General features: G+C 41.5%; 1 protein-coding gene across 4 annotated transcripts in view; it reads right to left on the bottom strand.

Moving 5' to 3' along the window:
- LOC117056348 (ankyrin repeat and fibronectin type-III domain-containing protein 1-like) overlaps positions 1-27,984 on the bottom strand; it is a 371,686-nt gene that overhangs the window by 316,303 nt on the left and 27,399 nt on the right. For 3 of the 4 annotated variants that reach the window (XM_033166584.1, XM_033166582.1, XM_033166581.1), the window contains exon 2: positions 16,927-17,181. In XM_033166584.1, coding sequence (XP_033022475.1) covers positions 16,927-17,048 — 122 coding nt within the window. In that variant the 5' untranslated portion in view covers positions 17,049-17,181. Of the gene's footprint in view, positions 1-16,926; positions 17,182-18,860; positions 18,955-27,984 lie in introns of those variants that run through there. The other variant, XM_033166585.1, reaches the window with a different exon arrangement.

Genomic DNA, 27,984 nt, shown 5'->3' with positions numbered 1-27,984 from the left:
AGGGAATGATCTAAAAACAGGGAACACTACTTATGCCACTCTCAACTCTGTGAAAGAAGCATGAGATACAAATAGAATTCAATATATTTTCAGCAACCACTGTTGACAGTAATTTGTGCCTTCACATCCTTGATTATCACAATTCCCAAGCAGAATGACCCCACAAGATTGCTCAGAGTGTCATGGTGTAAAATGAAATAACTTTTCTCCACCAGAGAACAGGCAAAAATAATTTTAATGCACTGATGTTCTATGGTCTAATGAAAGCACTTTCTGACCTTTCTGGTTTTTGACCTATGGACCCCCTATGGATCTCATACCTTGTGCATCTAAAAAGTCAACTATTCCAGTACAACTTAAAACTGGCCAGTATAAAGCTTTCCTTTTAGAAATGACGGAAGTGGAATGAACAGTTTTAGGAATCAAATAAGCTCTAAAGAGTAATGCTAAATTTTCTACATAACTAATAAGGTGCTTCCCTAATCTATTGAAATATTTGAATGAGTAGATGAAATATGGGCCACAAATTACAGCTTATGTGATTGTTAAGTGTTCAGAAGCAATATATTAAAACAAGTTTCTTTATACAAGGAGAGATAAACTGGTCTGTCTCAAACTTTGGTTTACATAAACTAGCAGTAAAGGATCACAAAGCAAAGCAATTGCTGCTTCTCTCAATTAGCCTAGGGAAAAGAGAAAAGTACTGGAGCATTCCCTTTCAGGATCTCCTTCATCCTGGACAGAGTACAATACAGGCTGTGACTCTGCCACATGTGTTGTTTATTTCTTGGTTTAAAAAACAACAACAATAGGGATCCCTTTCCCAAACTCTTGTATGATCTGGCTTTATCAGACCTCAAGAGGAGACTCTCAAGGGGGCACGTAGAGCGCTTGAGGGCCTCAAGAAAAGTGGCACCTCAGACTCTCTGTACTTTGAACAGGTAGCCTGTCAAAGCGGACAAGTGGGATGGGTGCTACTCTCAGGGTATATGAGGCAGCTGTTGTTTTTTACTGTAAGCAGGTGTTTGCTTTCAAATAACAGGTGGGTGGAAACATACCCAACACACTAAGTTCAAAACATTAAGTTCTATGCAGGCTGTACTGTAGCCTATTACAGTACAAAGAAGCAGCCTGAACACTCCAGCACTTAAAACTCAAGTTAATGTGAAGATATTGTGTGGAACAGAACTGTGGAATTAAAAAGAGCCTCAAGACAGGAGTTGGAAACCTGTGACCATCCAGATTTTGTTGGACTCTAACTTCCATCAGCCCCAGGTAGATAACCAATTACCGGTATAAAGAATTATAGGATTTGTAAGTTTAATGAAGGGCAAGGGTTCTCTACCTCTACACCCCAAAATCCAAATCTATTGACGTTCTATCCTTGCTTACCCAGGTAGCAGGGAAATAGTCCACTCAATGTATAAATCTTAGACTGCTGCTACTTTTTTTATTAATTACTGAATACAAACCCAGGCTTTCAAATTTCACCACTAGTGCATTTAGAATATATATATTTTAATACACATTCTAGTTTCCATGATATGGCACTTTGTATTGGTTTTATTTTTTTATTTTTTTAACATTTATATCCCAAGCTTTCTTCTGTTATGGAGTCCAAGGCAGCATGAGTGATGTTTCTGGGCAGTTGCCCATCCAGACACTGATGGCACCCCAGGCCTGCTTAGTTTCAGCAAGGTGATGGTCTCAGGAGCCTTCAAACTATATTCTGGGTTCAGAGCAAATCTGCAGAACCACGTAAGTGCAGACACTGCATATTCAGCTTTCTAAATGTAGCCTAGTGCCTGTCTACAGGATCAGCCTTTCAATCCTCTCAAGTCTTAAATTTGTACTGTAATTTGCATTTTAAAATAAATGAATTTGTTCAGATTGTCACCACCATTGTGCAGTTTCTCCAGAAGGTATTTACACAGCTAATTGCCCATTGCTCGGGACTTAAACATGCATGAAAAATCCAAATACAGTGCCCCAACTTTTGTCAAAAAAAAGTCTGCCCTCTCCTCCCTTGTTAATTTACTTTGACTCAAGGGTAATGAGCAGGACATGTTTATTCTTCATCCATTAACCAAAATGGAAATAAAATTAAATAAACACCTATATGTTTATTCTGTGGAACTAGATACACCTACTTTCTTACTCTCACTTTGTTCAGCTGGTGATGAGTTACCACCTTCAGCACTCAAGTTTTCATTTTTCAACTACAGAGTCTATCAATCATTCCCTTAGCTTTTCTCTCAGACCACAGCTTTCACATTGCTTATCAGCTAAAACCACAACTGCCTAATGAAAGTAACATCCAAACTGGCTGGTATTCACCAAAAACTCACTAAATAAATATGACATGCCTCAATAGGTAAATCAAACTCAAATTCATCCATGCCAATAATGCAAAGCAAAACACACACAAAGCTGTTTCTCACATAGCAAGCATTCAGAATATGAGAATGGTCGGATGACAAAAAAAAAAAAACATTCGGCACAGCCAGTGAAAGCACTGAATTATGTAGCCACAGATAGGAATCCACAGGTTGTCACATTAGGAATCATTGTCTGGACACTCAGGAACATGCCATGGACCTCCTCCCATGAAAAGGGTTTATATATACAAAATACATGTGGATTTTTACCTTTCTAGGCATCCTTTCAATTTGTGAAGCAATAAATACATCTAACTAATCTAAACTAAACTAAACCATTTATATTTTAACCCCAATTCAAAATATTTCATCAAAGCAGTGTGAAGTTTTCTGCTTACTGATCTCTATCAAATCTCCTACTAATCCATTTAAACTAAAATAAGAATAAGCTCTACTGGCTTCTGCTTTGGCTTAGTCAAATCTTATTTTCCAATGACATCTTTCTGTAAATCTACATTGCACACACCACTTCTCCCTAAGTGCATACTACCTATGAATAGCTAATTTCTTGTCTGTTAATTAGGGCCAGTTCACACAACCTTCAGTTACAAGGGCAAGAATCAATTTCTGGATGAAAGGTGAGCTGTCAACTTTCAGCAAAGTAGCTCTCTGACTTTTAAGTGGCTGCTCTACCATGTGTCCAAATCTAAGGAGTGTGCATTATGAGCTGAGTGCTTGTAATTAGGCAACACTCACAAACTCTGGGCCACATCCAACACTGCAGCTCTGTTGGTGGTGCATGAGACTACAATGAGTGCAACAGAAGTTCCTTTTCTTCTCCTATCCCTCATGCTCTGACCATCAACTTCATAGGACTGGGGGACCCTCTCTGGGGGGAGCAGGCAGGGAAGAAAGCAGAAGTCCCATTGTGCCAATGGTGCTGCCCTGGCAAAGCACTGGATACAACCCTCTGTGAATTTATGGTGAATCCACTCTGCACACTACTCCTTCTTGAAAGTTACTAAATTGTGTATGAAACAGTGCCATTTACAATTTTCATTATCTGAAATGGTTTCCCACTTCTCCTTGGGAAACAATACTGTACACAAGTGAAAAGTTATTGCCTTTTCTTTCACATGTCTCTGCATTTTATGCTATTTTATTGTTTGCATCATTTAATTTTTTCGCCATCCCCCTATAAGGAGGTATCATAAAATGAAGGAAATAAATATATAAAATATTAAATATAAGTATTGCTCCCAGAATCACAATACTGAAGGCATCATTCCTAATTAGAAAAATCCAATTAGCATTAGGATATTGGATTGGATTGCACTTCCCACAGAAACTTTTCAGCACACTGAGAGTGTGACTTCTCTAAAATAATAATAATAATAATAATAATAATAATAATAATAATAATAATAATAATAATTTATTTATACTCTGCCCATCTGGCTGGGTTTCCCCAGCCACTCTGGGTGGCTTCCAACAGAATATTAAAATACAATAGTCTATTAATAAACATTATAAAAGGGAAACTTTACTCATCTGCTTTATTCAACCTCTTTCCCCTTTCTTTTTGCAAAGCCACATCAAAAAAATCTCATCCAGTCACAACATCTAATAAGAGCTCTTATTAGATGGAAAGAAGCAATTTTTAGAGTTGAAATGTAAATATTATTTCAACTCTAAAAATTGCTTTCTTCCATTTACTTGCATACAAAACCAGGGTGATGACAATTTTCCATCCACCCAACAGTGACTCAGCAATGAAGCAGTGGGTGGGTGGAGCATAAAATACTCTTTCAAGCATTGACAAGTCAAAACTTCCTTTTGCTGAAACAAGAACCAGGTTTTTCACCAATCATCCTGTGTGTATAATTTCCCTTAATACCAATATGGTTTCCTGTTCCAACAACCTAGAAGCATAGTAAAAGCAACTCATGTTGCTATCAATCATCTAGTTTGAGTGTGGGGAACCTCTGGCTCTCTGAAGCACAAGCATGCATGGTCAATGACCAGAGATGATGGGAGTTGAAATAAATAATACAATGCTAAAAAAAGTGAAAACCATAAATCAGAACTCAGTTAAAAAGCCTGTATGGATAAAAATAAGTCTACAGCAAACACCTGAAAGTCAAAGGCTGGGGGTGGGCATTGGGATTGTCTGACCACAACTAGAAGGGAGATCTACAAAACTGCGTCTACAACTCTGAATGCATGGCTCCTGGTGGATACAAGCTGTGTATACACATTCTAGACCAGTTTGTGCAAAAGGTTCAATCAAAACATTGTTAAGTATTGGGTCATTTGATTGGCACTCGTGGTCTTCAAAGCTTTTTGAATTTGAGTTTGCTTATTATATGAACATACGCTGAAACATTCACAAAACCAGGTTGCACACATAACCAAGTAAACATCACTACACAACAGGAAATAAACAGGTTGATTTTGCTAAGTTTGCTTGCCTCTTATTGGGCAGGAGGTGTTGCGACCTGGCACTGCCCCCCCCCGCACAATCCCATGGTGGTGCTGGGTGTGGGGTCTGGTTGGATCATAGCTGGCCTGCAAATAGGCCAATCGCAGGTTACTGTGCAGGACCTCCCCAGGGGCAGGGCCAACTGCATTGGCAGGCATCACTTGGATCCATACTCAGGGAATAAATAGATGGCCTGCCCAGGCTTCTTCATCCAGTTTGTCTTTGTAACTTTGTATTCAATTTTGTATCTAACTTGTATCTACCCATTTTCAGCAGTGGTTGGTACTGTATTCCCAAACTCAGCAGTTTGGTTTTGAAACCTTTTCCAAATCATTCCCTCCTCTTATCTTTAATATATATATTGTTAACTAATTGTGCAATCGTTTCTTGTGGCATATAAAACTGAATGCATGGCTGTTTGCTGGTTATGACTCTTTGTTGCTTTCTACAAGGTTACCCTTTTTAAAGTACAGATCTCCAAAGAATTTCCATACCCTCCAAGTTTTTGGGCATCAGATCCATGCAGACCATATCTGGTTAGTAAGCTGACATTAAACCACAGTTTCCAAGTCCAAATGTAACAGCAAACTGTGGTTTAAACTAAGAAGGAAAAAAGCATTGAAGCTGGCACACAATAATGGAATGGATGCAGAAGAGCAATGGGGCAGCCCAACACTCATTCTTAATTATACTTTCTATAATGTGATATTGCCAGAATGGTACATTAAAGGTCCTTTCTCCAAGGGCATCCAGTCTATTCTAACAAAGCCAAATAATATCTAATACTCAAAACTGCTGTGGTGTGGTGGCTAGAGTATTGGACTACAACCCAGGAAACCAGGAAACTCAGCCATGAAGTACACCTAACGGACCTTGGTCAGTCAGGTTCTCTCAATCTAACCTTCCTCTCAGGGTTGTTGTCAGGATAAAATATGGCTGAGAACCATGTACACCATTTGGACCTCCTTGGAGGTATGGTGGGATATAAATGAAAAAATAACTACAGTACACATTAAGCATTTACCAGGTTTCTTTTTTTTTAATAAGATTTTATTATTTTCCAATAAAAGAAAAAGAGAACAAAATACAACATCAACACATAACATAAACATCAATAAAAACACAATAAACATTAAACATAATCAACAATAAACATAATCAACATTCAAAACAATAACAACAATAAAAACATAAAAATAACATATACAAACCTTAACCAGTATCTTTCTTTGAATATTTCTTGTTTCTAACTTCTCTGTTTGGGGACTTCCCCCGTTCCCTCCCCTGTCTTCAAAAAACATATACTTCTTCAAGGTAGCTTTATATATTGTTCAATTCACTTTTACCCAAATTTTAATATACTTAGCTTTTACTTAGTCAATTATCTCAATAACTATGTATCTTATCTTAACAACCTATCTTAACATCTTTTGACACATACATCTTTCACCTAACAACAGTTCCTCTTACCATTCATATCTAACACATATCTATCAAAGCCGATGTTCTGTTTAATTCTGCTCAAATATTCAGTTTAACTGATTTAACCAAATAGTCTTTAAATTTTTTCCACTCCTGCGACGCCTTCCCCTCCCTCTGGTCCCGGACTCTGACGGTCAGTTCTGCGAGTTCCATGTATTCCATCATCTTCATCTGCCATTCCTCCACCGTTGGTATCTCTTCACCTTTCCATGTTCTCGCCAATAAAATTCTAGCTGCTGTTGTGGCATACATGAAAAATACTCTATCCTGACTGGGTATCTCTTCATTGGTTATGCTCAGGAGAAATGCCTCTGGTTTCTTACAAAAGGTAACTTTCATTACCTTCTTAAGCTCATTGTAAATCTTATCCCAGAAAGCGCTTACCGCTGGGCACAACCACCACATATGAAAAAAGGTACCTTTCGCATGTTTACATTTCCAACATACATCTGACATTTTGGTATTCATCTTAGCAATCTTAACTGGTGTCAAGTACCATCTATAAACCATTTTCATTATGTTTTCTCTTAAACCATGACAAGCAGTAAATTTGATACCTTTTTGCCACAATCTCTCCCAGTCATCCATCATAATATTATGTCCTACATCTTTTGCCCAATCTATCATTGAGGATTTAACCAGTTCATCTTTTGTATGCCACTCTAGCAGAAGGTTATACATTTTGGAAAGGTTTTTGAAGTTCGATTCTATCAGTTCTGTTTCCAGTTTTGATTTTTCTACTTGAAAACCAACTTTTTTGTCCATTTTAAATGTTTCATAAACCTGATAATAGTGCAGCCAGTCGGGGACCTGACTTTTTACTTGATCATAGCTTTTTAGCTTAAAGAAGTCCCCTTCCTGCTGCAGTATGTCCATATATCTTAACCAGTTTGCAGACATATTCGGTCTCTTATATGCCTTGGCCTCCACTGGAGAGATCCATCTAGGAGTCTTTCTCTCTAACAAGTCTTTGTATCTAGTCCAAACCTGATATAGGGATTTTCTCACAATATGAGACTTAAAAGTTCTGTGGATTTTAACCTTGTCATACCAAAGGTATGCATGCCAACCAAACATATTATCATGTCCCTCCAAGTCCAACACATCAACGTTCTCTAGTTTAAACCAATCCTTTAGCCAGCAAAAGGCCGCAGCTTCAAAATAAAGCCTTAAGTCCGGCAGGGCAAAGCCTCCTCTGTCTTTAGAGTCTGTTAAAATCTTGAATTTTATTCTTGGCTTTTTGCCCTGCCATATAAATTTTGATAGGTCCTTTTGCCATTTTTTAAAACAGTCTAGTTTGTCCAAAATTGGTATGGCTTGGAATAAGAACAGCATCCTTGGTAGGACATTCATTTTAACCACTGCTATTCTTCCCATTAACGACAGTTTAAGTCTTGTCCAGATCTCCATATCTTTTTTTATCTCCATCCACAATTTTTCATAATTATCCTTATACAGGTTCAAGTTCTTGTTTGTGAGATTGATACCTAGGTATTTTACAGATTTGACAAAATTGAGGCCTGTGGCTTCTTGAATTCTTTGGATCTGTTCTGCACTCAGATTTTTACCTAAAACTTTGGTTTTCTGCTTATTTAGTTTAAAGCCAGCTACAAGTCCGAATTGTTCAATTAATTCCAAGGCTCTGGGGACACTGCCTTCTGGTTCTTGCAGGGATAGCATCAAATCGTCCGCAAAGGCACGTAATTTGTATTCCTTCTCTCCCACTTTAATTCCTTTTGTCTGTTTATCTTTCCGAATCATATTCAGAAGGACTTCCAGGACCGTAATAAAAAGTAAAGGGGAGATAGGGCACCCTTGTCTTGTTCCTTTCTCTACTTCAATCTCCTCCGATATCACACTGTTTACAATAACTTTTGCTCTTTGTTCTGTGTAAATGGCCTTAATGCCATTTAAGAATTTTTCTCCAACTCCCATCTTTTCCAAATTCTTTTTCATGAATGTCCAGGATACTTTGTCAAAAGCTTTCTCTGCGTCCACAAACAATAGTGCTGCATCTGTGTTTATGTCTCTCTCCAGTTTTTCTAAAATGTCCACAATAATTCTCGTATTATTGCTTATTTGTCTTCCTGGTAAGAAACCTGCTTGGTCTCTATGTATATGATCTTTCAACACTCTTTTCAACCTTGTAGCCAAAACATTTGCAAAGATTTTATAATCCACATTCAAAAGGGATATTGGACGATAGTTTTTCATTAGAGTCTTATCAGTATCTGGTTTTAAGATCAGTGTGATAAAGGCTTCTTTCCACGTCTCTGGTGCCCTATCTCCTTCTAGTATTCTATTGCAAATTTCTCTTAACGGCTGTGATGGCCAGTCTTTCAATATCTTGTAATATTTTGCTGTTAATCCATCCGGTCCTGGAGCCTTCCCTAGTTGCATGTTGTTTATTGCATCTTCTATTTCTTGTGTCGTTATTGGGTGGTTGAGAATTGTTAGTTTTTCCTCTGGGACCTTTTGCAATCCGTTCTTCTCCAGAAATCGGTCTATCTCTACTTCATCTATCTTCTCCTCCTTGTACAGTTGTTTGTAGAATCTCTGAAAGCACCATCTGATTTCCTCCGGTTTCTCTACATTTTTTCCATTTACTACCAATTTACTGATGACATTTGCCTTTTGTCTTTTCTTTAATTGCCAAGCTAGTAGTTTTCCACATTTATTTGCAGATTCAAATGTTCTTTGTTTCATCATTTTCACTTTCCATTCGATGTCTTGATTCATGATATTCGCGTATTGGGATTGCAAGTATTTGATTTCTTTTTGGATTTTAACACATCTGGGATGTCCTCTTAGTTCTTTTTCCTTTTCTTTGATTAATTTCAACAGTCTCTCCATCTCTGCACTTTGTTGTTTCTTCTTTTTTGCCTTTTCACTAATGAGGAATCCTCTCATTACCGCCTTACTTGCATCCCAGGCAGTCCTTTTCTCCACATCTGAATTCCAATTAATTTGAAAATATTCTTTCATCTTTTTCGCCGCTCTTTCTACTAGCTTGGTATCTCTCATCAATGCATCATCCATTCTCCACCTGAAAGAATCCTTGGAAATCATTTTTAGGTTTACCTGTACCGGATTATGGTCTGAAAGCGTTTTAGGACCGATTTCTGCTTTTTGTAATTTTGGAGCCAATTCATTCGAGATCCAGATATAATCTATCCTCGACCATGACTGCTGAGATTCGCTGAAGTAGGTTGCCTCTGTTTCTGTGGGATTTTTTAATCTCCAAGAATCTACCAAATTCAAATTGTCCACCATTTCAAAAAAAGTCTTTGGGAGTTTCCCATCATTTGTTAATTTTGTTCTTTGAGATCTGTCCATTAATGTGGAAACTGCCCCATTAAAGTCTCCAAGGCAAACTACCTTATAGTCCAAATAATCCAACAGCAAATCATGGATTTTTTTGTAAAAAATCGACTTTCCATCATTTGGTGCATAAAGTCCCAGAATCAAAAATTTTTCGCCTTGTACATTAATTTCAATTGCGATGTATCTCCCTTCTTCATCTTTAAATAGCTGTCTTGGGCTATATTTCTCCTTTGCATAAATCACTACTCCTCTCTTCTTGACCTTATCCGATGATATGAACTCTTGGCCTAATTTTTTGTTCTGTAGCAATCTTCTGTGACGCCGAACTATGTGGGTTTCCTGTAGACATATTATATCCAAATTCTTCTTTTCTATGCTGTAAAACACTCTGCGTCTCTTTGGTCTCTGATTTAATCCCCGAACGTTCCAAGTCATTAACTTGAGCGCCATTTCTTTGTTTATTCCTCTCCTCCAGTTGCCTGTCCTTTCTTATCTTGTTCTGGATCTTGGCTTGGTCCTGGTGGTCCCGGCGGTGGTGGAAATACTTCTGGAAACTTGTAAAGCTGTGCTGGATCCAATGGAGTTCCTTTGAAATGTTCCAGATGCTTGTCCAAAAACTTTTGCTTATCCGCCAAGGACCTTATTCTTATCTTTTTCCCTTCAAACGTGAATGCCAGGCCTTCTGGAAATTCCCAACTGAAGGAGATTTTTCTTCTTCTTAGCTCCGTCACCAGGTCGTTATAGGGAGCTCTTTTATCTAAAAAGAATCTGGGGATGTCCTTGTAAAAAATTACTTTATTCTGCTGTACCACCAGGTTGTTTCTGTAGTGTAAATCCAGAAAATAGTCTCTGTCGTGTCTATCGTGTAGCACAATCAAACAGTCGCTGACTGTTTTAGTGCTTTTCTTTCCTCTGGAACCTCTTGGTCCAAATCTGAAGGCCTTCACTATGCGTGCTGAGACGTTTACCTCTTCTAACTCCCAAAAAGTCGAGAATAGTTTCACAATATAGGCTTTCAGGTCTTCCCCCTCCAATTCTGGAAGACCCCTTATTCTTAGGTTTCCTTCTCTCTGATGTAGTTGCAGAAAAGCAAGAGACTCTTCCACCGTCCTCTGTCGTGTTCCAATATTTTCGATCTGCTCCAAATCCAAATTGTCCAATTTTTCCTCCACCTTTTTTATTTTTTCTCTGACCACTTTAATTTCCTCCGAGTCCTTTTTTAACGTGGTCACCTCCTGCCCAATTTTATTAATTTCGTCTCTGTTCTTTCTTACGTTTTCCTCAATTTGGCCAATCGATTTTTCTAACGTTTGGGTGGAGGCTTTAATATCGGCCTTAATATCCACTTGGAGCTTTTCTATTGCAGAGTTAACTGTTGTATTCACTGATGCACCAATAGCATTCACCGATTCTTGTGTTTGCTTCAACCCTTCGGTGACACTTTTCAAGCCTTCTGCAATTTCTGCCACACTTGCAGCCAATTTCTCCATTTGTTCCTGAAGAGTTAAGGAAACAGAGCCTTTCCTTTTTTCAGAGCCAGTTCCTTTAGATCTAAGTTCCATTCCTTGTGGGCTCTGTAACTGTAATCTCAAGGTCACTCCAGTTGCTATAGTAACAATCTCAGACATTCACAGCAGAAGACCAACAGTCCCAAAAGTAAACACCAGGTGGCCTGCAGCTAACTTTCTGAGAACAAAGAGGCTGCTGAGCCAGGAGTCCACAATAGTCCATTAATCCAACTTTTAGGCAAAGAGTTCAGATTTTTCAGAATTGTAAATTCCTTAAAGCCAAGAAGAGTCTATTTTAAATAGCCCAAGCCAGTAACTGTTTTCTCACTTGCAGTGTAACCACCAAGTCTTTAAAGTAGCTTGTATCTGGCTGTAAAAGAGTCAAAGTATCTCCACTGGTAAACAGTCACTGTAACACTGGAACACCAACAAAGAAAAAATGGCAACAATATATCCCAGCCCGCTACTGACCCGGAATCCTAATCCAGAGGGTGAGGGGCTTCTTCTTTTGCCATATCAACTGTTTTTGGATCTTTAAACAAACTTTAAACAACTTTTAAATCACTTTTAAAAAGTTTGGCAGAGTTCGCAAAACTTTCCCGTTAGCCGCGGCTTTGATCCTTTAGCGCTACCAAGCTCGCGCAAACAGTTCAAAGGGAACAGGCTTCCTTTTGGAGTTTCCTCTGCAAGCAGTGCTCTTTAAACTTGTAAAATAGTCCAAATTTTTAACTTACAGAGTTTCTTTGGAAGTTTCTATGTAGGAAGTGCCGGGTGCTCAGGTCTGGCGGGATCGCTGCTTTGATCCTCCGCAGGCAGCCGCTTCTTCAGTCCCGTGCTGGGGCTCCGCTCGCCCGATTCTCCCCCTTACGAGGGTAAATCAGGAGCGGAGACAGCACGTCTGGGACCCACGAAGCCGTCGGTCCACGGGACGCTCTTCCCGTGGCTTTAAGGGACCCGTGGCGCAGGCACGGAGCTCCCTATCGCCTAACGGAGGACGGAGCCATCGGACTCCCGTCCGCCATTGACTCGGCACCTAACCGGAAGTCCATTTACCAGGTTTCTTAACATAACCAATTATAGACCGCTATCCCTAACTCATAATCTCTTTGTTGATCATATGGTCCTGAGGACATCATTGTAAGACAACCTTTCAAGAGAATTACAGAATATGGCCTTCAGTCACATCTAATCTTATGCCAAGCACAATACTTTCTTCCAAACCAAATAGTATTTGATGAATACAACTAATTCTTTTAAAATAACTCCATTTTATAAATTTCACCCAAAGGGTTTAAGATAGCCGTAACTCTGTTTTAGGACTACTTAGTAATTAACATTTTGCAAAAACTGTCACTCATTATCAAAACGAAATACTATCATTTAAATTCTCTCTCTCTCTCTTGCCAAATAGAAATAATATTAAGCATATGATTAACCCCTTACATCCTTGGTTTTGTTTACTAAATACCAGCAAGGGATCATATTGATCAGGATCATGGCTTGGGACAGGGGAAAATATTTGGCTCTTTCACCCTGCTATGATCCTGATTTGGACGCCCAACCCCCACATCTGCATTTTGGCCAAGAAATAAAGCTACAATTAGTTCCAATAGAGGCCTACCCCCTGTGGTCAAACAGCAGCGCAGGTCTGATCCCAAATCTACCTCCAGCCCTGTAATTGCTATTTAGTAAACAAAAAGCAAACATGGAAGTCATCACATCTAGTTTGGTCCTCAGATATGGGGAAACAACAACATTGCAGGAAATGCACAGCTCCTTTGCAATATTGCAAAATAATTTACAATTAAGATGAGTAGTACCACGTACAATGTTACAATGTTTAATACATCGTACTGTGTACTGTAGCTTCTAACGGTACCCACATTCTTAGGCAATTCCTAAAATTTTTGGAGCGGGAAGAGCTCCACCCCTTTCCCTCCCTTCTCTCAAAGTATCATTCCTGAACTGCTGGTGGCATGTACCTATGGGTATAATTATGACTTGTCTCCCATTAAAGCAGTATTGCTGAGAGGCACAGCTTGAAAGAGATTCTGCAAAGTCAATTTTATTTCAGCCAGAATGAATGTGATAAGTGATGGCCACAACAGAAGCCTTTTCATTATCATCATCATCATCATCATTTTATTTATATAACGCCCTATAGCCGCAGGTCTCAGGGCAGTTCACAAGTATTCAGTGGCGGAGGAAGCCTCCGTACCGCCTGGGGTGGCGTGTGGAGGCACCCCCCTGGGGGGGGGCGTTGCGACGTCACGACGCATGCCAGGGCGGGCCGTGCATGCGTAGTCCATCGGCCTGACGCTGCTGCTCCCACAATGACTGGGTGGGCCGTCAGGCTGGTGGCGGCTTGTGAGCTGCCCCGTCCATGCTGCTTTACGGATGGGGCAGCCCCACGAGCCGCCACTTGCTCGGCGGTTCGCTCGGTCACCGCAGGAGCAGCGGCGCCGACTCGGATGCACTGTGCATGCCCAGAATTTCCGGGCATGCGCAGTGCATCCCCTTCCTACGCCACTGCAAGTATTACTTTGGTAACACCACTCTACCCTTTGCTCTACCTGTGTTTTCTCCACCCCAAAAATTATTATCTAAAACAAGGTAAATCAGAATGAGCACATTTGAAAGAGTATGTGCATTTCAGCCACATCATTTTTCATCCCATCCCATGATTTGCATCTCTAGACTGCAAGAAACATGAGACAACAAACCATGAGGAAAAGCCTCCATCAAAGAGCAGAATTAAAGCTTCTTGTGGTTTAATATGCAAAGCCTAAGCAGCTCAATCAAGCAACCAAAGCTAAATGCCATTTCCTCCCTTGACACCATCACTCTCTTGTTAAAATAGAACATATTTTGTTTGGTGGCCCGTCAGGAAGAAATATATATTTTATAGGTTACAAAAGAATAGCAGGATCAGTGCACACACTGTCAAAGATGAGAGACCAAAGGTTGATGAATGATTTCTTGTTTGAATCATGTACTCCAACTGAAAAATAAACTGTGATGAAATACATAAATATTTGGCAAACTGTATCCTTGCAAAGTACTAGAATTTCAGGTCCCTTGAGTAATCATGTTAATTTTGTATCCCAAGTTGTAATTAAAAAAAACACTAGTGAAGGTTATGGAAGCCCAAGAGAAGAGGAGAAACAGTGGTCTACATCAAAGAAGATGGAAGTTGTGCCTATAACGAGTTTTTCTCTGCTTTAATGGACAGAAGCTAACTAGGAAGATGACCCCAAGAGTTTTTGTAGGGGTGGATTATATTGTGGTAGGAAGAAAAAAAATACCTGAAACACATGAAAGCTCACTGAAGTCAACCAACTTTTTGGATTTAAAAATGGCAACACTGGGCTTGTATATTGTTAAGCATACTGTAATAAATAAAATAAAATAAAAAATTCCTTCCAGTAGCACCTTAGAGACCAACGAAGTTTGATCTCTAAGGTGCTACTGGAAGGAATTTTTTATTTTATTTTTATTTTGTTTTGACTATGGCAGACCAACACGGCTACCTACCTGTAACTGTAATAAATAAGCTATAAAGAAAAAGCACTGTGTTAAAAGGCTTCAGTCTTTCTCCAACCATCTTGAGATGATCCAAAATGCCATCTACCAGTGTGATTCACAATCACTACTGAGTCTCTGAAGATTGAGAGGCAAGGAAAAGCTAATTAAAAGAAACCTATTCATATCTATAGCTATTCTCTTTATACCAGAATAAACGCAATCCAGCAGCACACAAACTATGCACTACACAATTTGTGTGAGCAATACCATGGCACAGATTTATTTCTCCTGGGTTACCAATTAAATCTTAAAATAGATGGTATAGATAAACATTGAAACACAAGTATCTAGAGTCAGGCATATAACGGTTACACAGATAAGTAACAGTAACACTCCAATTTCTATTTTGGAGCTGAGATACAGCAATAGCTGCCATGTTCTGTAATGGCTATTGTGGGTGCTCAACATTCCTACACATACAAGCTGGAAAAAATTCAACAAACTAAGATAACAAAAAAAATCAGGAGGAAAAACTGCAACAATATATGCAACAGTATGTACAAACTGTCCGACATTCCTTAACTTTCAGTGATCCTACAGACCAGCTCTGAATTTCATCATCCTTGGAAGCTTATGACAAATGTATCTTGCTGGAAAGTGCTACTTTGACTTTTAAATAATCTGTGATATTGTATGCCAATATTAGCATATACAACAAATATTCTGTTTAAGGGGGGGGGGATACCGGCTGATCCAAGAGAAGAGAGCAGCCACCTAGAAGGCCCCTTCCCATGGTGGTGGAACTGAAGTAAAAGCCTCCCCCAAAGATCTCAGAGCCATATAAACAGTGGGGTGGAGGGCACAAAGTCTATAGACCTCAGATAACTCTTGATCCCTTTAGGATGGGCAGCTCCCAACAAAATATCAAAAATGCAATAAAACCTTAAACATTAAAAACCCTTCAGATGTCTTCTAAAAGTTATGCATGCACACGAAAGCTTATACCCAGAACAAACTTTTTGGTCTCTAAGGTGCTAATGGACAATTTATTTTTTTTATTTATTTCGACTGCGTCAGACCAACACGGCTACCTATCTGAATCTAGAATAATGGAAGGCACCACATTGAGCCGCATGAAATAGAAGTTCATCAACCTCACAGAAGTGTGCATGCACACAAAAGCTTATACCCAGAACAAACTTAATTGGTCTCTAAGGTGCTACTGGAGAGAACTATGTATGGTTCATGACCTCTCCTGTACACCCCTTCCTCCAAAAAAAACATAGCCTGCTGTCTTAGGTGCAGTGGAAGATGCTTTCCTGTCACCAATGTTGAAGCAGGATTCAGCTGCCAGTGTGGTCAGCTTCTGTACATTGTATGGAGAAAGGAGCCTGAGTATTACTAAACACTGAGTAGTCATTTCTTACCTGAAAAAGGTTTCTGTTAAACATTCATCCAAGGATGCTTGGACAGTTAAGTCCAGTTCAAGGCGACTATGGGGTTGCGGCGCTCATCTTGCTTTCAGGCCAAGGGAGCCAGCGTTTGTCCGCAGACAGCTTCAGGGTCATGTGGCCAGCATGACTAAGCCACTTCTGGCAAGCCAGAGCAGTGCACGGAAACACAGTTGACCTTCCCGCCGGAGCAGTACCTATTTATCTACTTGCACTTTGACGTGCTTTCGAACTGCTAGGTTGGCAGGAGCTGGGACCGAGCAACGGGAGCTCATCCCGTCACACGGATTCGAACCACTGACCTTCTGATCAGCAAGCCCTAGGCTCAGTGGTTTAGACCACAGCGCCACCCGCGTCCCCTCTGCCTAAGGTAGACATCACTTTCTCCAATGGTAGGGCTAGCCATGATAATGGATCTGTTTTTCAAAAAAGACACAGCATCACTGAGCTCACTAGAACAAATAGGACAGTAACCCTCCTTGAAATGTTGGGGCGGAAATGTACTTAGAACTGAAGTACAACCACTGGTACAAATTATGAAGATAACTATATATAATAACAAGGAAAGTTGAATATGTTGCTTGGGTGTGCTTGTAATCAGATTCTTTACTATAGGAATGGGGAGATCTCAGTCCTTAGATGTACTCCTGTTTTCAGAATTCCCGTTTTAACTGAAGACTTATCACAGAAAGTGGGATCAGTTCACTTTCCCCCTATCCCAGTTACCCTGGCATATACGCATGCTAAAAAAAAATTATTATTATTTTGCTCACTACCTGCATTCGGTGATACTACAGCAATAGCTGCCACTCCTCCTGCTACTCCGCCGATCTGATCGAAATTCATTCCTTGACTTCCTTAGGCTGAAGTACTCTGTAAGCTTTCCAAAAGACGACATGGCACCAGCGCAGTCTGACCTTCTACCATCTGCATACGTGTGCCTGAATCTACACACAGGTTCATATGCTAGAGCCAGTGTGTTTGCATTTCTCAGGATTTGCCGACAGTGCTTGCTGTGCTGAGCAGGTGTGCTAGGAGAGTTAGAGAAACAGAAAGCAAGGAGTTTAGGAAGGGCAGACCATGATTTTTCATGCACTGATATTTTTCACACAAAAGTAATGCACAGCATATAGGAATTAAGTACACACTCATGAAAGCAGTGCTTCTGCTAGTGTGTGTGTGTGTGTGTGTGTGTGTGTGTGTGTGAGTGTTTACTGCAGAACTGAATTAAGAAGAAAAATAATCCCATCTGGGGAAATGGGAATCCTTTAGTACAGACTGGTTATATTTCACAGTTCCCACTGTGTAAGGTTTTCACAAAGACATGCCTCTATATCAGAAATGGAGAGCATTTGGCCTTTAAAGATGCATTTAATTAAAGGGGAGGTGTATTAAGTCTCAATCACTTTTCATCATGGTACACAGAAAGAAACCTTTAATATTAGAAAGCTAAAAATTCATTACATGTCCTGAACAACTGGGCTGTGTGTAGTCAAATACTTCTAACCCTAGTGACCCAAGTACTACACATATACTAGATCTTTGGACTCCTCCTGTACACTGTTTTAGTGCTTTAGAGCCAGCAGCACCAATATCCCTCTCACATAGCAACCCCTTTCCTACTCTATCATGCTAAATCTTTATTATTAATTAGGTCTCAATTATTTAGAAATTATTTACAGTTATCTGACCCCAGCACTCTGTTTGCACTAGAAAATACAACCAGCATCCAACAATGAGCAATTCTGCATAGCAGAATGCAATTGTCCCTCTTAAAATCCTCAGCTAGTCAGTCACACTCATGCTTATCAGATCTCTAACTCCCTTGATCAATCTGCTACAATAGAAGGGATAGCAGAAAGAGGCACTGATGGGAGGTTGATATGTCTTCATAAACTCATTTGAACCCTAATGAGCATGTAGGTTTAAAGTTCAGTTGAGAAGCAGCACAGCTGGATACAAGAAGCAAGAAAATACATGATAGCAACACATTTAATTACCTTTTAGACAAAAAGGACAGGAGTAAATGAACAGGAACAGCAAATTAACAAACTGTTTTATATTCTTTGCCAACCTTCTGCTGTGAGTGCCATATTATAAATTAAATGTTAACTGCTATTTTTCTGCCTAAAGCAACCACACACAATAAAGGAGCAGTCAATACTGCAAGCCTGTCACACAATTTCCTTGCAAACAAATTCCTTTTCTGTATCTGTTTTTATTCTGTTTTATTAATTCCATTAGTTGGATTTCCATGTTTCAAACACAGCATCCAGCATCAACAGTATTTTAATTTTTTTGCCAGCTGCTTCCAAAGAAGGAATGAAAAGAGAAAGAGGGTGATTGCCTAAGATTTGTTTGAAAATCTCAATGCTATACTATCCTATGCTGTGCTTTCACTGGTATTTCAGAAAATTTTATGTTTCCTGCATCCTCATCTCTGCAAACAGGATTATTCCAAGATATCATAAACTGCAAAACCTGCATTCAGTCAAATTTGTACAAAGCAGTAACCACCAGCACACAATTTCTCTTCTCATGCTCCAGCAAAAGCAAAAGTGGTGCAGATGCCTAAACATTAAGCATAGCAGAACACAAAAACACAGGAGAGGCAATGAGGGCAGAAGACAAGGGGGTGCAAGGAGGTGAAGGATGACAAGAGGACAAGAAAAACAAACCCAAATTAGACCAATTTATGTGCATAAGACACCTGCTGGCTTGTTTCAGCTGAACGGCTTTAGGAGGTTCTGTTGCAGCGGCGGTAACAGCAGCAGCTCCCTGCAGTCTTTGAATGAATCTCTTTCTTTTTCCCCTTCAGCTGCTCGTCAGCAGGTAGAAAACCTCTCACAACACCTTCTTGTTTCCATTAATATTTAATGAGAAGAGAGTGCAGCCCTGAGACCCCATTCACCTTTGGATTAAGTCCGGGCAATCTCTCCTCCATCCCTCTCCCCAAATTCAAATAACTCCACGTCTGTCTTGATAGTGCATTAAATTTTCTTCTTTTCTTTTTGTAATCAATTCACTTGCAGAGAGATGGATCAAAACAGCATTCACTCCTGCTCTTGGTCTTCTCACATGTACATTCAATCTCATACTCCATCCCTCATCTTTTATCAGGCACAGGATTGCCATCCAGAGATATGCAATATTCCAAATGAGGTCAGGAGCAACAGAATGGAATCAGGCACCAAGGCTGGGGTGGGGGGAGAAGGAGGGAAACAGTTTATAGGGTGGGCAAAGGACACAGTGAGAAAGGGAACAAACACACACACACACACTTTATCTGCATCCAAACCCTATAATGAAGCTCTTCGAGATGCAGACAGCATTTTCAGGAATCATAGACACCTTGGGAGGGCTATAATAATTATTACCTGACGCAGAAGAAATTGTTGGCTACTAAGCAACACAAGGGAGAAAGAGGAGTTAACATACCACAGACTTGCAAGGCAAGAGGGAGAGATCTGAAGAAAGGGGGAGAAGCAACCTATTGCCTCTAAATATTCCATGTAACAAGAGATAAGAAAGTGTAAGAGAAGCAAAAGCTTCTCAGGGTTTGCTTGGCTGCACTTTCCTATCCACTTGAGTAAACTACAATTGGGACTTAAAGGTGGGGAGCTGTAATATATTCTGCAGCACTATGATAGGCATATGAAAACATTTCTTTCTACATGAGAAGAGTGTTTGTGATCAAATACTAGCACCTCACCACTCATGTGTTAAAATGGCCACCAGTTATCTCAATTCCAAGCAATATCCAGTAGCATAAAATTCCAATTTGACATAATATTACCCTCTATATGGGGGACTAACCATTCAAATTGGTAATAACCCAGTCTCCAAGAGTTCTTTATAAAACCAACTACTGGTGGTACCTCTGGTTACATACTTAATTCGTTCCGGAGGTCCGTTCTTAACCTAAAACTGTTCTTAACCTGAATCACCACTTTAGCTAATGGGACCTCCCGCTGTCGCTGCGCCACCAGAGCAAGATTTCTGTTCTTATCCTGAAGCAAAGTTCTTAACCTGAAGCGTTATTTCTGGGTTAGCAGAGTATGTAACCTGAAGCGTATGTAACCTGAAGTGTATGTAACCCGAGGTACCACTGTATTGTACAAGTTCAGGGTTGGTGTCAGAGGTCCAAACATATGTATATTAGAAAAACACAGAAGAGGCAACAGCAAGGAAGGGGAAATAATTTGTAATAAATCACATCCCAAAGTCTGTTATTGAACAGAGATGCTTGAAGAATTTCATATTTTTAAATTTTGGAGCAAACTGGCCTGATCCACAAGCTTAGGAATCCATCACCTTTCACACTTGCCAAATGTCCCAAATGCAGTTATTAGCTTAAAAAATGCAACACACATAACTTTAAAATATGTATTTAAATGCAAATCTTTTTTTTTAAGTTAATTAATGAGGAAATGGGATGGGATTAGAATGGGATCAGACTTTAAGTGAGCACAAGATCGACACTGGCTGGAAACAGACTGACTCACCAATCCCGATTCTGGAACACATACAAAAGTGAATTTATCTGCAAGACACTGTTTGACTGCACTTGCCTATTTTTCTAAGTACTTTAATAGGCCGTGGCACACTATGGTAGAAAGGGAAGTCTCATCTGTAAAAGTTTTTATATACTATAGAGAGCCTGAAAAAAGTTTCAAGCAATGTCACCGAGGTACAAAGCTCAGCTACTTTTGATTGGCTAAATGGTTTGTCTGGGGATTAGGGTTGCAATCCCCTAACCCCATTTACCTGGGAGGAAGCCCCACTGAATTCAATATGGCTTACTTTTGAATAAATGTGGTTAGGCCTGCACTGTTAGGACTGCACTGTAAGAGAAGGATGGCCTGGCCACTATTATAAACAACTTTACAAGTCAATTGTAATGTGCTCTACATAGGGCTGCTTGAAAAGACTGTTCGTAACCTAAAGCTGGAACATAATGTGGCAGCCTACTTGTTAATTGAATTAAGCTGATTCCATCTGACTCAGGAGAGAGAAGAGCAGAAACAGGACTGCAGAGCCTCTCTATCCACTCTACTTAAAAACCAGTGTTTGGCTCCTTCCTCTCCAGCTAAGAAATAGTGCCAGAGTTTGCTTTTCTCCTCTACCTCACAAATACCTCTTCTTTTTGTGGTTGCGTGCATGTCAGTCACACATAAGTGTGGGGGTGCCTGTACTGGAAGGCTGGTATGAAGTCAGCAACAGTGTTGGCACCCATCATTCATTGACCTATCACACAACACACTTCCTCATGCCAGGTATAGAGCTCAGGACTATAGAATAGTTATATCACCTCAACCCCTTTTCCCCTTCAGCATCTATTCGTTTATTTATTTATTGCACTTACAGCCCACAATTTTCTCCAAGAAGCTCAAGGTAGCATACATTGCTTTCTCTTGCCATTTAATTCCCACAACCATTCAGTGAGACAGGTTAAGCTGAAAGAGTGTTACTGGCCCAAATGTCACCTAGGGAGCTTCACAGCTGAGTGAAGATTTGAACCCTTGTATTCCAGGTCCTAGTCCAACACACTAACCACTGGCTTTCCATACTGGCTTTCAAATTAACATCCATTTCAATTTGAACATGCAACCAATGTGCCTGTACCACTAACACACACACACACAGAGAGAGAGAGAGAGAGAGAGAGAGAGAGAGAGAGAGAGAGAGAGAGTCTACACTTCCCTTCAGATTTCTATTTACTCAGAAAGTCTCCTATTACATGCATCCAAGCTTAGTATTTACATTAGGCTCCAAAGAGCACTTCACAGTATGTTCTTCACATAGCCATCAAATGCATAACCTACTTGCTTGAAATCTCCAGCATTTATTAAGCAACCTTCAAAGCAGAAGACAGTCTGCTTGTAAAAATCATGACTCCACTCTTTTGTGCTACTTGTAATTAGCCAGAGTAACATTTACTTCCATTTACTGGAACTCCTAACTGACAGGCCAAATCATACCTGCAACAGAATTTCATCCAGCCAACAACTACAGCACACTTCAGCATTTCTACCCCTTCAGATGACAAGACAAGCAAACATGGCTGGCTCTGAAGCAAATACCTAACAGCAGCACTGATACTAGAAGGTGCTACTAGTTTGCTGCTGCCTTCTCCTCCAACTTGGCAGCCATATTGATGCCCAAGAAGGTTGAGGAAAAAATAAAGAATAAGCAGTCCACCAGCTGATTTCATAAATAAGTTATTTTCCCAGCTGCCGCCCCCAAGGGAGAGGAGAAGGGAAGAAGGCCCTTTTTGGAGAAAGAGCCCTGATCTTGCTGCCGCTGCCACTGCACTGCCACACCAGTGAGAAGGAGAGGGACGCCTGGCTATCCAGAGCTCCGGGGCCGGAGGGACCAAGGAGCAAGCGTGGAGGGGGAGAAGAGAAGCCCTGACCCTGCTGCCACCGCCACTGCACTGCCGCCACCGAGGGAAAGGAGAGCCTACCTGCCCCCCGCTCTGGCGGCACCGCTGAGGGGACTAAGGGAACCCCAGAGAAGTTTTTAAAACACAGCCTAGATGCAACATAAATGGCCACCTAATCTGAACGCTCTGTAAAAGCCACCAGTCAACAACGCCTGTTCAGCTCAGCAACCTAACAACACCCAGGACACACCACCACCACAACTCCTAACCGCAACATGCCCTACTCCAAGATAACGCCAAGCAGACCTCAAACCAAAACCATTTGGGAGATTGAGAGGACACCAACCAGGGAGATGGCAAATAACGCTGAGACCACAACACCCCTTCAAGATGATGACCACCCAACAACAAAACAAGATCTGAGGGAAATGGAAGTGAGATTAGCAGAAATACTGAATGCCACAGTGGCTCCCCTGCAGGTATTAATCAATGAACTAACCTACAAAGTGAAAGCTCTAGAGAACAAGAACCAAATGCAAGAAAGAATAATGGAACAATACCGAGAGAAGAACACACATGTGAATAAGAAATTGGATGAACAGGTAAATCACCTGGAAACAGAAAACACAGAAATGAGAATCAAACAAGCGGACCTCGAAGATCACAATAGACGTTGCAACATCCGCTTCCGCAACTTTCCTAAAAAAGCAGAGGAGAAAAACCCAGCAGACCTAATTGCACGCTGGCTGAAAAATATAATTCCAAATCTGACACTCGAGGTAGACGAACTGGAGAGGGCTCACAGGGCCCTAAAACCTATGCCAAAACCCAGCGCACCCCCCCCCCAAGAGACATCATTGTGTGCTTCACACGCTACAAAAAGAAGGAAGAGGTATGGAACAACCTCAGAAATTCAACCAACCTTCGATATGGAGAAACCCCCATATTGGCCTTACAGGATTTATCTCAGGATACCCTAAATCGGAGAGAAAGCCTACGCCCGTGCACCCAGAGTCTCCAACAAGCAGGGATCAAGTACGGATGGGGCTTCCCCTTCCGCCTCATCGTAACAATCAACACAACACAACAAACAGCCACCAACATACCTGAAGCCTTGCAACTACTGAAGAACCTCGAACTTAACCCTCCACCGGAATGGCAACCGACAAACCAAGTGACAACCACAACCATGATGGAACAACAGCAAACAATTAGACGACAGTAAAGCAGAAAAAGAAACAACAAAAGCAGCACGACAATGCAAACCAATACAGTCAAGCACCACACACAGATTCGTCCTGCTAGCCATATGACACAAGAAACCAGACCAAGATTTAACCAAACCAACTCATCGCAGATGGACAACCCTACAACAACAACCCCAGATGAATGAAGCAACTGGGGAAAAGCACAAACTAAAGGACTGGTGATTCTCCCCCCCTTTCCCCCCTCTCTCCTCTTCCCCCCCCCAGACCATAGATATAGTTAACACCATCAACACACACACCCCAGCCCCGCACCTCCGCAGATAAGTTATTTTCCCCACCAGGTTTTTGGAAGTCTAACTAACAACATGTTGTAATTCAAGTCCTTTTTTCCATCCTCAACAGAAATAGGTGCACTGCAGGCATAACACGTGGCATTCCAAACCCTGGTGATTTATGCTGTGTACTGGCAGCTTCTGACAAATGCTTTTTGACAGTCTGGGTAGCTGAAGCGGCAGTTACAGGACAAGATGCTTAATGCTAAAAACAGCAAAAAATGAAGCTCCTTCTTTGCCTTTCAAAAAGTACAGCAAGATTGTCCTTCCAAAATACATCTCAGATACACAATATGAGGCAAAGCACTAAAAATTCCTCCTGCTGCCATCCAAGTTAGTGTATTGAAGCATATTACTTCTTTGCAGAGAATCCACAAACATAGAGTTTACTAGATTTTTAATAGTCATGAAGCATTCCATGAAGTCTTTCGTATGAAAGAACTGAAATCAGGAATCTGGCAACCTGTAATGTTCTATAAGAGTCAATGTCCTGGAGTAGATGAGCTAGATGCAATTCAGGTGGTTTAGCAACAATTTCCAGAATGATTGAACTCAGAATCCTTGATCGGGGAACAATGTATGAAGGGCAATTTAACAAGATATGGCAGGGGTGGCCAACTCCCAAGAGACTGTGATCTACTTTCAGAATTAAAATCTGGCAGTGATCTACCCCCGTTTTTTTGGGTTCAGCTCAAAGTTGTTGACCTTTTTTGGGATGAGGAATGCCCCGTTTTTTAGGGGTTCGGCGTTCGGCTCAAAGTTGCTGGGCATTTTTTAGGGAGAAGGAAAGGGGGTGGCCAGATTTGGTAACCTTTTTGGGGGGAGCACTGCCCAAATACTTTTCTTACGGGGGACAACAGAAATTTTTAGAGATTTCTTGGGAGAGAGTTGCATAAAAGCACTCACAAAACTGTACACCGCACAAACTCCTTTACCCACTCCTTTAATCTACCTATCAAGAGTTCTTAAAAAATACATGCCTTCATCCATTGTTAGTGTAACACCTGCCTCACCATTTTGGTAACCAACTGTTCGATATCAGGTGAGTACTGTGTCAGGGCCAGCTTTAGGAAATTCTTAAGGTGCTCATCTGTCATGTTTGAACGTTGCTTACTCTTTGTCATTTTTAAATATGCAAATGCAGATTCACACAAATAAGTAGAACCAAAACATGAGTGTAAAATTTCACTGCATCTTCTCAAATTTGGAAATTTCTGTGTAGGCACAAACTTCCAAAATGATACTTCTTCTGCATGGGCCCTCAGAAAAATGTCATTTTTCAGAGTTAATACCTCATTTTCAAGAGATGTTTTGCACAATGAGTAATTTGTACTGATAATGACTGCAATTTTTTAAATGGCCAAATCAGATTTGAATGGAAATAACATGTACTCTACAATTAATTCAATTTTTTGGAAGTTGCCAAATCTTTTTTCTAACTCCAGAATAACAGATTCAATTTCAGCCACATACTTCTCTGTTTGAAAAACAAAGTCAGGATTTTTTCCCTGCATATTAGGTAAGTGATCAAAAATGATCAGGGGGCAAAGGACATCGCCCCGCCAACTCCCAAAAGGGGGGATTTCTGCTGTCGCGGAGCCTGAGAGAGACCCTCATCAGGTTGTCTGGCTTGCAGGCTGCTGCTTTCTGAGGAGGCACTGGGGGGAGCTTCCAAGAATGGTCATTGCCTGAATAAGAAGCATTGCTAGCGAGGGTGGGGTGGTATCAATTCCTCTTAACGGGGACAAACAAGGAGCGACAATGCCGCAGCCCCCACCTCCATCTACAGGGCAGCTGTCAAAATGACGCCTCACACCCCCCCCCCAGACTGCCAAGTTTGTTTCCATGAGGGTCAAGTAAAAGGCAGGCAGTTGAGCAGCGGGGGAAGGACTAGAATGGGATCGCGCAATCCCCCCTCCCACCCGGAGACTCTTACGATTGACCTAAAACCTAAACCTGCAAGGAAGACTATTGGAAGGAGGATGGAGCAGGGAGGACCTGATCCAGGAGTTGCATGGAAGGAAGTGGGATGTGAAACTGGCAAAGATCAAAGTGGTGGAAGCGCAGAAAAGAGGATGGTCCATAGCAATTAGCCCTGTGTCAAAAGGGTCAGGGACAGAAAGCCCCCCACGCCCTAGCCCTGCAGACACACGCCTTGTCACTCCTGGATAATACATGGGCATGGCTGCTTTTTAGAAGAGGAAAATTACATTGGGGTTTCTGTGACTGACTATGCATGTCTACTCAGAAGTAAGTTCCATTTAGTTCAGGGAGATTTACTTTCAGGAAAATGTGTACAGGATTGCAGCCTGAATACCTTAGCTCTAGTTTAGTGTTCTGGTGCTTCTATAGGAGGAGAGCTTCCCATTTGTACCCCTCACGGCACCCACCCAGGCAGGCGGCCCCCCACTCCTCATCCCTAGCTGGTGTCCCCAGAGGCGCAGAGCAAGGCGCACAGGAGGAGGAGCCGGCAGCGGCACCCTCAGGCAGGGTCTCCATGGCATCATGCTGCCTCCACTCCATCCACGCACGCGTGCGCACAAACACGCCAGGAGAGGGAAATGGAAGGGTGTCATTCAGGGTCTTCACACACACACACACACACACACACACACACACACACACACACACTGCGCCTCTCTCCCCCACCCACCCCACCAGATCAATGGGACAAAGGGAAGCGGGGAGGGGAGAAGTAGAGAAAGATTGAGGGCTGTTGTTTCCAAATGGATTTTTCAAAAGACAGCAAAGATCTCCAGCAATTGGCTCTCTATGGAAAACAAGAGTCTTTTCAGTGAGGTGGTGCGGTGGGGGAGACACCCCAAAGTCGTAAATGGGGACGGGCTGGGGGGGAGGAGAGGAAGAGAAAGGAAGAAAAGAGGGTTTCTTTCTCTTAACACCCTGGCCAGGTTGGGGGGCGAAGGAAGACACGGGAACAAATCCCACCCTAAAGATTGTGCAGCGGGGGGGCGGCCTCTCTCCCTCCCTGGTTTCTGCTTTTAAAAATAAAGTCTGTGAGCCTTCTCTCCCCAGCAAGGTGGAGGGCAACTGCACTGAGAAAGCAGACATGCAGTTGGAGAAGCTACGCCAGATATCACCAAGCGGTGCAGGGCTGGAAGAGCGGAATGAGAAGGACACAACAGACATGTGCCCTTCGATCCCAGCCTCGTTCTCATTTTGCAAGGCTGGAATCGAAGGGCACATAGCTGTTGTATCCTCATCACCCCCCATAGGCATGGGGGGGGAGGGTCGGCCACCAAAGGCTGCATCAGCTGGCTGACAGGTGGCACAGTGTAGCCTTACTTGGCTCCATTGGGGGGAGTTGCTCCAGCAGCATTGGCAGCAAGGGCTGGGCTGATGGGGCAGGTTCCGCGTGCACACCCCAGGTGCCTGCAAACCATGCAATGCTGCTGTATCCATCTAAATTTTACTTAGAGTAAACCCACTGAAATTAATCAACCTAACTTAGTTGTGTCCATTAACTTTAATGGATCTACTTTGAGTATGACTAACATTGGCTATAACCCACTGTCTCAGAATTATTCAGATCTGGATCATAGACAATCTGAGATGGAGGGGGTCCTGGAGAAAGGGGAGGGAGCAGACAGGCTGCATTCCTTGAAAATTGGGGAAATAGCTTACCAGTAAATGTGGGGCGTACCCGGTTTGCAGAAGATTTTGTATTTGCCCATCGGGTCCCAGGACCCAGACAGGGTAATGATGATATTCCAAGAGACATACCACACTTTGAAAGGTACAGAGTTAAGGAGAAAGTTTATAAAGAGCTTTGTAATCCGAAAGAGATTCACTATGGTGAGGCATGAGTGGAACTTTATTAGGACATCTATCCAAAAACGCTAGCCCAAGGAAGGATGTTTAAGCCTTCTTTCTACATCAGCACTCAGAGAA

Source organism: Lacerta agilis, chromosome 13, assembly GCF_009819535.1.
Source record: "Lacerta agilis isolate rLacAgi1 chromosome 13, rLacAgi1.pri, whole genome shotgun sequence".
NCBI classification, from domain to species: Eukaryota; Metazoa; Chordata; class Lepidosauria; order Squamata; family Lacertidae; genus Lacerta; species Lacerta agilis.
This window is presented reverse-complemented; position numbering and strand designations above follow the sequence as displayed.